We start from the raw sequence: 12861 nt of genomic DNA, 5'->3' as shown, positions 1-12861 counted from the left end.
GCCGGCCTCTGGCCACCAGCCCTGCCTCAGGAGCCAGGAGTTCCCCGAACACCGGGCCTGGGGACACAGGCAGCCCTTCCACAGCCAGGGCGGATGGCCCCAGGATGGTGGCACCCCTTCTCCGGGGTGTCTGCTCTGCCAAGGAGGGGGTCCAGAGCCCAGAATGTGCACAGGGGCCTCAGGCATACACCTGCCCCTCCTGCTGCTGAGAGGAGTCAGGGCAGCGCTGCGCGGAGGGAGAGTGGGGGTGCAGGACAGCTCAGGGATGGGTGCAGGCGCCACAGGACAGGACAGCCAGCTAACTGCCCTGGGCCTAGGGCTGGGCAGGAGAGTAAGATTTGCACCCCTCCCCATTTCAGCAACCCAGGCGCTCAGCCTGGACGAAGAGCAAGCGGCTTGGGGGGATGGGGAAAGGTAAGCCGGCCCCTCCCCGACTTCCCTTTCTTTGGGGGAACCCATCTAGAGGGGGCCCCCCAGGAGTCCAGATCCACTGGCAGGACAGGTAGCGCTGCGCTTCCTCCCAGGCCAGCCCTTTGTTCCGTACAGAGACCGCGGGGAGGGGCTTCTGGGGCAGAGGAGGGGAGGCTGGGGCGTTGCAGGGCGCCCCATCCTGCGGGGGAGGGGCTGATGCAACCCAACCAGGCCGCGGGCGGGCGGGGGAGGGGGACAGACGCCCCCGCCCGGACCTGAACGCCGGATCCCAGAGCTCCTTTCAACCGTTTGTCTCCAAAATCGCTCTCCGACCTCCGCCCCCCGCATGAACCAAGGGACCCCAGGCACACGGTGTGACCGACGAGGGCGCCCGGACAAATACGGAGGCCCTCGTCCCCTGCAGCTGCGCGCCCGCGGGCCACCAACGGCCTATTGGCCCGGTGCCCCGCGACCCGCGCCCCCGCCCGGGTGGGCACTCACACGTAGGCGTGGTAGATGAACGCCCAGCCGCGCGGCCGCTCCAGCACGTTGTAGAGGAAATTTTGCAGCTTGCGGTAGAAGGCGTTGCGCTTGGGGGGCTTCCCGGCGCCCGCGCCACCCGCACGCGGCTTGCTCAGGATGCTGCCGCGCTTGGGGGCCTCGGAGCCGGCGATGAGCAGCGCGCCGTCCCGGGTGGAGTCGGGGGCGCCGGGGTCCAGCCCCACGAAGCCCACCTTGAGCTTCTTCTCACCGCTCGGGCCAGGGTACACGCCGCCGTTACGCGACTTCTGCACCATGGTGCCGGGCGGCGCCCGGGCGGGCGCGGGCTCAGCGAGGGTGGCGCGCGGGGGGCGGCGCGGGCCCGAGCCCAGGTCCCCGGCCCGGGAGCCGCATGGCCGAGGCGGCGGCGGCGGCGGTGGCGGCGGTTCCGCGCTCCTGCCGGGCCCGGGCCGCGCGCGGGGATGTTGCGGCCACCTAGATCCGCGCGCGCCTGGGCGCCTGGCCCGAGGCCGCGCCGGCTCCGCCCGCCGCCTCGCCCCGCCCCCCGTTAACTCCTGCGCCGCCGGGAAGGGAGGGGGGGTGGGAGACGAGGGAGGACCAGGCTGGGCCGCCGAACCCAGCCCTTTCCGCTCCTACGGCCACGTGTGCCCTGACGAGGGAATCCGGGCCCCTGGTCCTCTCTGGATGGGCGGAACCAGGCAATCACATCGCCCGACCAGAGCCCCCAGCTCTCCCTGGCCCCAGCTGAATTCTAACCAGCTGACCTGGACTGGACACCTTGGAGCCGGGGAGACAGGAGCTCTTGCCAGGCTCTCTGGTATAAAGCCCAGTCCCCAAGGACCTTGTGCTCCTGGCCTCTAGATGGACTAGGCTTTCGGACGGACGCTCTAGACCCCAGGCCCTTGGGTGAGCAGGGAGGCGTCTAGGACTTCCTTAGAGGTGGCCTGAACTGGGCCTTGGAGAGCAGGTCCAGGAAGGCACACAGCATGAGAAAGGCTGGGTTTACAAAGACCTCGGGGCAGGAAGAAGGGCGTTGATGGTCAGGAAAGTGAGGCCCGAGACACCGCAAGGGGCCTGGAAGTCCCCCAAGGGACCTGGGCTTTGTTCTGTAGACTCCAGAGGGGCCTGCGGCAGGAGCAGCAGTTGGAGAGCCAGCCCCAGGGCAAGACCTAGCCCTCAGGCCACTGGGGACATTGACGCCACAGTCCAGGACAAAGGAGGGCAGGCTTGGGACACAGACAGCAGGGTGTCCCTTGGGAGGAGTGGGCAGAGTTGGCCTCCCCTAGCCATGGATGTCCCGGGGAGGGGAGCGGTGTCGCTGAAAGACCAACGGGCTCACTCTCAGCCCCCGAGGGTCCCCTGCACACTCAATGCTGCCAACTTCTCACCAGCCCCCCGGGAGCCCGCTTTGCACACCTGGGATGTTGATGGCTGCAGGTGGCCCTCCTGACTACATTCAGACTCCTCCCAAATTCACTGGACAGTATGGGATCCACCAAGTGAATAGCCTGTTTAATAGCTGGCGCCGTCCTCAGCGGTAACTTGAGGCTCCTAAAACAGCAGGACCCCTGGGGCCAGGTCACCCATGTTGTTTGCCCTTTGGGTTCCAAAACCAGTGACCTGGTTTTGGGTTTTTTTTTTTTCACTTGGGCAGAAAACAAAATGGACAGTGCAGACACAGTGCTAAGTCATCTAGAATGTGGAAGGCGGGGACTGCAGCGCATGCCACACACACACCTGTGCACACAAATGCATGCCAGGGGCCACATTCCTGACCCCTACCTTCCTGCCTCTGTGCCTGGTCACTGGCTCCGACTGCCAGTATTAGTCGGGTTCACCCCCACTGAGCCCAGGATGAGGGAAGAGGAGGAGGACCTGGATTACAAAAGGAAAGAAGGAACCATTGCATCATGCATGCACTGGGTTTTCTCACCTGGGGGACACTCACGCTCAGTCCTCAGAAACCAGATGAAGCACCTGTGACTCAAATCTGCATGCTCCACAAGGGCTGACCCACCCCATCTTGCTGAGGGGAGGCCTTCCAGCCCCCAGGGTTCCACCTGAGCTAGGCACAGTCCCTCCCTGGGGTTGGATGGGAGAGCAGAGTGGGCTTATGGTTGGGGGGTTCACAGAGGTGCACCTGGGCAGGTGCGTCAAGACAGGAGCAAGTTGTGGGCTCTGCGTCTGAGACCCTGAGCAGGAACAGAGACGGGGGGGGGGGGGGGCCCAGCTGCCTCCACCACCTCCTGGGGTGCCGAGAGGGAGCACCACCTCCCAGCTGAAAGGGGACCAGGCCCGAGTGCAGGCCCCTGCTTGCTTGTCCACGGTGCTGTTGGTACCAACAGCTTCACCGAATCTCTCGGAGGTTCTGGAAGGTGAACCCTATATTGAGGTTTGAAAACCTCTGCTTCTGCTGTTTAGGGCTCCTTCCTGTAATCATCTGTGTTTTCAGTTTTGTGTCTTGCACAAGTAGACTGTACACCATCCAGTGCTCCCACCCTTGCCACCCAGACAAAACAGGTCATTGGAAACAGTCAGTTGGGGTGAATTTCATGCAGGCGACAGGAATTCCATTTATTTAAAAATAGATGGGAAAAGCTTTCAGGCTCAAGCCATCTTTGCCAAGACTGCACTGACAAGATCCAGAGAAGGGGAGTGGAAAAATTCAGATGCACATGATGCCCAGCTCCAGTTTGGGGAGAAAGCTTTCTCCTGCACGCTTGAGCCGGGTGCTGTCCTTTCAGCACCACCTCAGAGCCTCCTGAGACCAATGCACACTTTCGCCCTCTCTCTTGGCTTCCTCTTCCCATCTGCCACATCACTGGCTACACTGAGCCGTCATATTCCCATCGGGGAGCTGGGCACACAGGGCTGTGACCCTGTTTCCTGGCCAGCCTCCCCTGCCTTTGGGTGCGTCTCATCCACCATCATGTCCCTCAGAGCCTGGCACACGTGAGGCCTGCACTGGGAGTGGGGATATCATAGCTGCCAGCGGCAGAGGCCATCTAGAAGCAGGTCTGGATCATCCCTTCTTTGGGAACCTTCATGGTGACCCATCCCATGGCTCAGATCACGGCCTCAGCATTTCCCAGGAACCCATTTCTCCACTAGCCTGGGGGTGGTGACTCTAGCTTCACAGACTCAACATCAGACAGTGGGGCCTGAAGACATCAGAGCATAGGGGAGCGACTGGAGAGGAAGCCGGGTTTCCCCTGGCTGTTCATCCTGGCAGAGGGCCATCAGCATCGAGGTCCTGCAGGACGTCCCCAGGGGAGGTGGCTGCAGTACCCTGCTGTGGGAGCCCTTTTGGTTGAGCCCCATCTGTTGCTTTGTTGACACCCTGCAGTCACAAAAAATGCATGACCTGAGGGCTCTTGCATTCAGCCCCTGGGTCCATGGCCAGTGACCACATGGACGTGGCGGGTAGACACTGAAAAGCAGAGCTTCCTACTTCACCACCACCCCTTTTCCTTCTGTGGAAAAGGAGCAAGTTCCCTCCCCAATCACAATGCCTTCAGAAAAACAGATGGTTCCTCCGAGGCCCAAAGGGAGAGCTCCACCAGGCCAAGAAGCAAGACTTAATTTGGGAAAACGAGGAGAGACAGGTTCTCAATCATACAACCTGGGCCTGAGCTGCTGTCGTCTCAGCGCCTTGATCTGGGGCAACAGGAAGTGCCTGCCCAGACAGAGTCCAGTCCCCCACGCCCACCCCCACCCCCACCACTTGCAAGGAATTTTCCGTTATTCAGAGGAAGGGCTGTGTTATTTCTCCAGCTCATGGAAGGAACAGGGAAGTGAGGAAAAGATTCAAGACATGGAAGAATTGATTTCTTTTTAAACATCTTACACACTAAAGTCAATATAAATTTAATTTATAGGTTCTTTTTAAAGGGTCAGATCTCTCAACAAGCTTCCCAGCCCCTGGCAACTCAGCTAATTGCATGCAGGAGCTGACTTGCGTTCCTTAGCCACCAATAACACCTTGATGCCAGGAGTCCACAGTCGCCTGTGACAGCGGGAAAAAGATCAGGCAACAGAGTTGGCCCTGGACACGTACAGATGGGCAGAAATCAACATGGAGATTCTGGGAGACTGCATTTTGCCATCGCCAGCCCATAGCTTCCTTATGAGGCATCCCACATTCCCCTCCTCACACCTCCAGGCAAATGAGCATTCTATAACCTCTGTCCTCATTCAAGTTCATGTGTTCTTGTTTGGAGGTGTGATCCAGGCCCCCTGGGTTCTCTGCATGTCAACACTCCCATGGCAAGTTGATCCCCACTTTCCTCGCCATGGCCTTTTCATCTGGGTAATCAACTCGCTCCCCACCCTCCCAGCTCCTCTCCCTGGGCACATGATGCTCCAAGGATGCTCAAGCAGGTGAAGCGGGCTTCAGTATACTGTTCCCTCTGCCAGGAATGTTGTTCCCTCCATTAGCACCAGAAGGTCCCTGCTTGTGGGTCTCTCCTGAGGTGTAACCACAGCCCCCACTCTCAGCTCTGGTTCACAGTCACAATCGGAAACTGTGCTACTTATTAGCTCACCTCCTGTTCATCCCCCACCCACCCAGACAGGGAGATCAAGAAGAGGGCAGTGCCACACTCACATCCCTGTGTGCACATGCACACACACAAACACACACACAGCTCTGTTCATACACTCACATCCTCCCACACACACACAGCCCACTGCATACACACAGCCCAGTGCACACACTCACATCTTTGTGCACACACACAGACCACTGCACACACATCACAGCCTCTGGCCCCACCCACAGGAGGTGATGAATGAGTGAATAGTCACTTTTCTCTAGAACTGGAGGTTGCTTGGAACCTCCAGCCAGGATGCACCCTTGATGACTGGCCTGGGGCTTGTGTGGCTGGGGGGTGGCCCAGTAGACCGTGGGTGGATGTGCACTGGAGTGCAATGCCGTGGAGACAGGCTCCCTACCATCAGAGTGGTCAGCCGCCCTGCCCACACCCAGGCATCGGCATCTGGGTCCTGGCTGCCTGCCCACTGTCAGCCCTGGCTCGCTTGAGTGCTTGGCTTGATTGGCCAGATGTCCAGTAGGCTTTGGACAGAGCTGTCCAGCCTGGGGCAGGGCCTGTGGGCACAGCCCCTCACCCAGGACAAGGTCACTACACTCTAAGCCAGGGAGATGGGACAGAAAGGCTGGATTCCTGGACCAGTAAACAAGGACACACCTGCCTAGACAGAGCTGGAGCCCTCAGCCCACACTGAGAGCTCTGGTGGGGTGGCCCTTGATGGATTACTCCACCAGAAATGCAGTCCACCCCATAGCACTGCCAGAGGCGAACTCACGGGTTTCTCTCAGCTGTGTGACCTTGGGCAGATCAAAGGATCCTTGCAGGGGTTCTCACTGATCAAGTGAAGAGACATGGCTCCCACCTTACAGGGGTGTTGGGGATTCTGAACAGAGATGACCCTGTAAAGCATCACCCAGCACAGAGCAGCATCCAGGAAATAGCAAGGAGATGCATGACAAGCCCAGTCCTGGCTTACAAGCACTCTCTTTCTTGGTTTCTTATAGACCCTCCCCTGTGGAGGGTCTCCCAGCTCAGATACACTGATCCTGTCCCCTCCTGGTGTCCACCCACAGGGATAAGATCCAGTTAGGCCAGTCACTCTTACCTAGGGCAGGTGCTACTGGTATCTGGGGGTGGGGGGAGGATAGGACAGGCTCCCCACCCCCACAACAGAGAATTCCCTACCCCCTGATGTTGCTAGCACTGAGGTTAAGACACCGTGATTTGGGGACTTCCTGGTGATCTGGTGGTTAGGAGTCCATCCTGCAATTCAGGGGACACAGGTTTGATCCCTGGTCCAGGAAGATCCCACATGCTGCAGGGCAAATAAGCCCATGAGCTGCAACTACCATAGGCCATCCGCTAGAGCCAGTACCCTGCAATAAGAGAAGCCACCATCATAAGCCCATGCACTACAACTAGAGAAAGGCTGTACACAGCAATGAAGACCCAGCACAGCCAAAAATAAATAAATAAATATATTTTTAAAAGACACGATGATTTAGGTTAACAAGATTTTCTCTTAAGTGGCAAATATTTCTGGGAAGCTAGCCATTCACTCCTTAGTACGAAATAGTGCCAACAAATGAATTTTCTCCATAAAGCTCCTAATAATACCTAAGCCAAGGAGTGAAAATGCTCATGGCAAAGAGGCAGGAGTCTGGGGTGTTGGGGAGGAGAGCTACTCTCCCCCAGGAAGGGCTTTGGGCAGGGCAAGCATTTCTGGGGGGCACACTGGTCAAGTGGCTACAGAACAGTCATCAACGGAGTTCCACAAAGTAATCTTGGGTTTTCTACCTGATGACAGTCTCTACCTTCACACCATCACAGAGCATTGCAGTCTTTGCTTCTGTTTCACGGCTCTTGTCTGTAACTGGGCACAGTGCTGGACCTCGCTGCCCCTCAGTTTCCCACCCTGTACATGGCGAGTAACCAGAGTAAACACACTATAGGATTGTTATGACCGTGCACAGAATTAAGGTTTGCAAAGCACTAGAACAATGCCTGGCATGAGTAAGCGTTATATAAGCTTTAAAGTAAAACTAAGTGAATCGATTCCAAGGCTGGCTCTGCAAATTTGCTTTTCCAGTGTGTGCCACCTTCCTCAACATGGGGACGAGGACCCTGGGTGTTGGGAGACGCTCTGGGAAGAACAACATGAGAGGATACCAGAGGCACAGAGCGTCCCAGGAGCCCCAGCCCCATCCCAGCAGGGGCAGCCGCAGCCTTCCAAGAGAGCTGAGGTCTGCGGGAGCCCCATCCAGCCCAGACCCCAGCCCTTCTGGTGCGTGGAGCACCCTTCCAGGCCTTGCCTACTCTGTGGAACAAGAAGGCTGCTCAGAGGCCAGAGATGGACAAGGAAACTCATGAACTCCAACGCGGGATGCAGAAACATGGTCGCATCCCCTCCCCACCCTAGTTCTGTCCTCTGCCTCCCCATTTGCTCAACTTGACCGCCCCAGCCCCCCACCCTCTAGGCAGCTGAGCCCTGGACCCCAGGACGTCAGCCAGCTAGACAGACCTAGCTTCAAACAGCAGCTGGCAACATTCTTGCCACCAGAACCCTGGGTGGTTCTCTGGCCCAAGGAGCTGGCCCTTCAGGCACTCTGAGTTGGCACGAGCCCAGCCACAGCCCAATGCCCCCCAGAGTTGCCAGCATCCCTGATGAGATGGTTTTCAGAGGCTGGGGCCACTTCGCCAAGCCTCTTCAGAGAGACAATCCAGAAACTGTGATCTGGTCTCTGACTCGCTGACCCTTCCAGGCCCACCCACTCTGCCAGGGCAGACCCCAGACAGGCAGAACCTGGACACTGTCACCTCACCCAGCCCTGCCTCAGGCCCCACTCTTCACACAATCCAGGCCCTGATCTTGGTGTGAGCTGACTGGACCTCTGTGCTGCTCAGGTTCCCAGCCACAAGCCCACATCTGAGTAGCCCCCCGGCCTCCCTCTACCTCCTCCCCAGCCGACTTCCACAGAGAGACACCAAAAAACAGCAGCTCCTCCGGACACAAAGCTCCATTCCTCCATGACACACCCAGATCCACCCCAGCAGAGTTGGGAGCAGCCAGCCCAGTCACTTGGCTGGTTTCTCTCTGCATGGCTGCAGGGCCGGGAAAATTGCCCAGCACTGCCGCCATCCAGCCACCCACGGGCGCCCCCAGGAGCTCAGACCTGATTCCAGGCAGCCAGCCAGCAGTGCAGGTAGAGCCAAGACATAGCCTGTGTAGGTGTACATGCACATTTATGTGCATGTATGTGCACGCACATGCGTGCCCCCTCAAGCATGCACAAGATGCACACCTGCACACACACCTGCACACATGCCAGCTCCCGTGGGCTCCAGGACAGCCCACCTCATTCCCCTCACACCCCACACAGCTACACACAGGCCCACAAGCTCCACAACCAGGTCACACTTGCACACGTGTGCACAGCTGGGTACACATACTGGGGACATTCATGCAGCCTGGCACAACCTTGGCCCCACTCAGAGACATATCAGGGCACCCAGGAGGAGACACGCCCACAGCCATCTCCAGGGACAGTCTGAGGCTGCTCCCAGGACTGTCACCACCAGGGTCACCCACGTCCCTGGGAGAGAGAGGGAAGGTGCTTCCTGCCTTGAGGGAAGGCATTGGGACCCCTGGGGAGATGAGGGCAGGAGATAGCTCAGATTCGGCCAGCTCAACAGGACCCTGCTGCCCCAAGGACTCATGAATTTTTCAGAGGCATCCAAAGTGCAGACTGAAGCTGCCAGTCGGGTCCTGGTGGTTCCTGCTTTCAATTATTCACCAGCCCAGCAGAGGGCGGGAGACCAGCCCCAGGCCCCAGCTTCAGGGACTACTCACCAAGCCCAGGCTGCAGGCACCAGCCCCATGGCCAGCAGGAAGGCTGCTGTCTGAGTCCCCACATTGTCCGGAGAAGCCTGGGTATCTAGGCCAGGTGTGAGAGCTGGTCTGTGTCCCGTCCTTGGGCCCCAGCCCTGAGGCTGTACCACCCCCATCCCAGGGTGCACTGTCTGGGCTGTGGTGCCCACCCCGTCCACCCACCCCCTGTCCAACCACCCACCGCCTCTGAAGCTGACGCCCGGCCCCACCGACCCAGTGGACTCTGCCCCCTCCTCAGCTCCCCTGCCCCAAACTGCGGAGGGAAAGGGCCCACCTACCATCGAAACAAAGGAAGGGCCCTCCATCTCACCCCGCAGCCTCAGCCTGAACTCGGATGGCCGCACCAGGAACTGGACAGCAGAGAAGGCAGGTGTGGAGGCGGCCGCATGATGCCCGCAAGCGCCTGACCTTAGGGGGTTGTCCACCCACTGCCTGCTTTCACCTAGCTCCCATCGGGTGGAGAGGGCAGCAAGCTGACCCTTGCCAGCTGCACTGCTGCCCAGATTAAAGGTTCTCAAAATTCCATCCAGACACCCCAGGGCCCAAGAAGCCTCCAGAAGGCCCTCAGGGTTAAACTATTTACTCAGTAACACCACTGCTTGTCTTTGTCCCTCAGGGCCCCCTTCTGCAGTGAGTGGGGTTTTCAGAGCCACGTGCTGTGTGAGGACTGCACTGAGTGACCCTGAGTTTTAAATATTCCTGCTTTCATCTCTGGTGCACTGAGCCCCTAGCTGTGACCTCAGCAGCATCCGACCCTGTGAGGGTCTGAGAACTGACGCCCAGGGTAATGCAGGGGTCTGCTGTCTCACCCAGCCGCCTCTCCTTGCTGCCGGTCCCCGGGTGTGGCCAGTGCCTCCCCCTGAAGCCCCTTCCGTTGAGTGGAACAGCCCGGAGACCCAGGCCCCTGCCTACCCCAGCTCTGAAGGGTGCTGACCCACCCCCAAGGTCAGCCGGAAAGTCCTGGGAGATGTGCTGCATGTGCTGCCCTCACGTGGACACTTGGAGGTACTGCACGTCCGGATCAGCGAGGTCTGGATTTCTGCTCCTCCGCCTCTCCGCCCCTAACCTGGAGCAGGGCATCAGGGATGCAGAGAGGCAAAGGACCCTGCCAGGAATCATACAAGGAGCTGGCACCTTCCTGGGCCTGCCTTAATCTCTGCATCCCCAAGGGAGCCCAAGGCACTGAAACCCTTCGAGAAACCCCACCCTCCACCATGGCAGGGACCCCCGACTGGCTCAGATTCTGTGGGAATGGGATACTGCTTCCACCTCTGTCCTCAAGCCATCCTGAGAGCCCACCAGCCTGGAGCGATCTGTGTCCCCATTCCAGAAACACTCACCTGGGGGGCGAGCAGTGTGGCCCGAGGACAGCCCTCTGGGGAGCAGGACAGGCCTACAGCCCCCAGCCTTGGCGTCTGAATGACCAGAATTTGTCACTGGGACCAGAAGGTGAGGGTCTCCACAGGGACCACGCTCGGTGGCTTCCTTTGACCCCGGGCTGGTTTCATTCTTAGCCTGTCTCAAGCTGACAGGTTTTTCCTGCTTGACCCCAATTCTAACTGGGCCAAGTGTGTCAGGACACTTCCTGGGACAGACAGCCCGTGGGGTCAGCCCACGCTGGCCTGAGGGACAGGCCACATCTCAGCAGAGTGGCAGGAGGCATCCACTTTCCTCTGGTAGGGCCTCCAGGTAAAACAACATTAAGTTTGAATCTCAGGTGAGCAACAAATATTTTTTCGGTGTAAATAGTGTATAGGACATATTTATGTTAAAAATTATCCACTGTTTCTCTGAAACCCATATTTGACTAGGGGAGCTGTGTCTGTGGGTTTCCCTGGTGGCTCAGATGGTAGAGAATCTGCCTGCAATGCAGGAGACCCAGGTTTGATCCCTGGGTCGGGAAGATCCCCTGCATGAGGAAGTAGCTACCCACTCCAGTATTCCTGCCTGGAGAATCCCATGGACAGAGGAGCCTGGTGGGCTACAGTCCATGGGGTCACAGAATCAGACATGACTGGGCAACTAACTCTCTCTCTTACTCTCTGTGTCTGAATTTGCCTACTCAGGCTGCCTTCCTTGGAGGCCTCTGGGGGTCAGCCCAGATGGTTCCCGGGAGGTCTGCAGGCCGCCAGCACAGGAAAGTGGGTCCCCATGCAGCCTGACTAATTTGGTCATCCTTTTTCTGGTCCTACTCTCCCTTCATGCCACCTCCGGGGACCCAGCCCCACTTTGGGACTTGGCGAGGAGACACCACAGCCCCTCTGTAGACCCCCATGAACTCCATGCACCGCTCTGTCCCACTGGCCCCTCGCTGGGCTGCATAATTCCCATCCCCACCTGGGGTAGTGGGCTGGATAGGCTCCCAGAGTTCAGGAGCCTCAGGCCTCAGGCCCTGGAACCTGTGACATGACAAGTGAGAAGAAAGCATTTTGCAGAGGTGACTAAATTAAGGATCTTGAGCTGAGATGATCATGGATTATCTGGGAGTGGGGAGGGTCTTCAGTGCGCTTCCTTATAAGCGGGAGGCAGAGGAGGTTTGACTCAGAGAAGAGGAGGCCATGTGACCATGGTGACAGAGGCTGGGGGGATGTGGCCATGGGCCAAGGGACTTCAGCAGTCCCCAGAGGCTTCTAGAGGCTGGACTCTCCCCTTGATCCTCTGGAGCAAGCAGGCCCACGCTGGGTCTTGTCCCAGGGGTACTGGACTGTCAGAGAGTCCACGTCTGTGGTTTTAAGCTGCCAGCTTGGGGCCCATTTGTTGCTGCAGCCCCAGGGGACTCCTACACTGGGGGACCCTATGGCTGGTGGCTGCTCACCCTGGAAGGGACAACCGCAGCTCAGTTCCACTGCAAACGTGCAAGTGTGCACTGCGCCCGTGGTGGGGGATCGGCTCAGCCCTCCTGAGCTCTGTAGGCAGTGCCAACACCCCCTGGGGCTGGGGGCTGCTTTCTGGGGCAGGGCTGGCTGGGCAGGGAGTGATCCTGCCATTCCTCCCCTCTCCCCGCTCACTGACCACAGTCAGGGATTGCTCTGGGGTTTCTGGGGTCACAGTTCCCAGCTGTTTTATGAGCCCCATTGAGTAGCAGGGTGGATGTGGCACAAGTGACTGGCTTGTGGGCATGGGGTATAAGAGCAGACTTCTAAGAGCTTGAAAACCCAGGAGAAGAAGAAGGTGTGTGTGACAATCACTCGTGCAGGAGCCTTCTGCTCATCCCATTGTCAGAGAGACCCCCCAAAACATTCACCCCCCTTCTGCGGATCCGAAGTGACCCATTCTTTGTCCTGGATGCCCCCATTGGGGGAACGCCAAAGCCCCCTCACCAGCTGGACTCCGAATTCAGCGACCCACCGCCCACCTGGTTAGTGTGGGTGGACGCCTGGACACATAGCCAGCAGGGGTGATGGCCGCCGGGGTGGACGGGGTGGCAGCCTGGTGGGGGGCCAGGAGGGGTTCTAAGGAGCGCCCTCATGCAGTGCAGGTCGCCCACCCCCCAGCAGCACACGCACACGG

At 58.8% G+C, this 12861-nt stretch overlaps 1 protein-coding gene across 14 annotated transcripts in view; it reads right to left on the bottom strand.

Moving 5' to 3' along the window:
* The window catches only part of KCNQ2 (potassium voltage-gated channel subfamily Q member 2), a 49102-nt gene extending 47655 nt beyond the window's left edge, over positions 1-1447 (bottom strand). For 6 of the 14 annotated variants that reach the window (XM_070472423.1, XM_070472424.1, XM_070472426.1 and 3 more), the window contains exon 1: positions 913-1446. In XM_070472423.1, coding sequence (XP_070328524.1) covers positions 913-1208 — 296 coding nt within the window. In that variant the 5' untranslated portion in view covers positions 1209-1446. Of the gene's footprint in view, positions 1-912 lie in introns of all 14 variants that reach the window. The other 8 variants (XM_020875367.2, XM_020875370.2, XM_020875369.2 and 5 more) reach the window with 4 other exon arrangements.
* Between the last annotated feature and the right edge of the window lie 11414 nt (positions 1448-12861).

This window comes from Odocoileus virginianus, chromosome 9 (genome assembly GCF_023699985.2).
Source record: "Odocoileus virginianus isolate 20LAN1187 ecotype Illinois chromosome 9, Ovbor_1.2, whole genome shotgun sequence".
NCBI lineage: Eukaryota > Metazoa > Chordata > Mammalia > Artiodactyla > Cervidae > Odocoileus > Odocoileus virginianus.
This window is presented reverse-complemented; position numbering and strand designations above follow the sequence as displayed.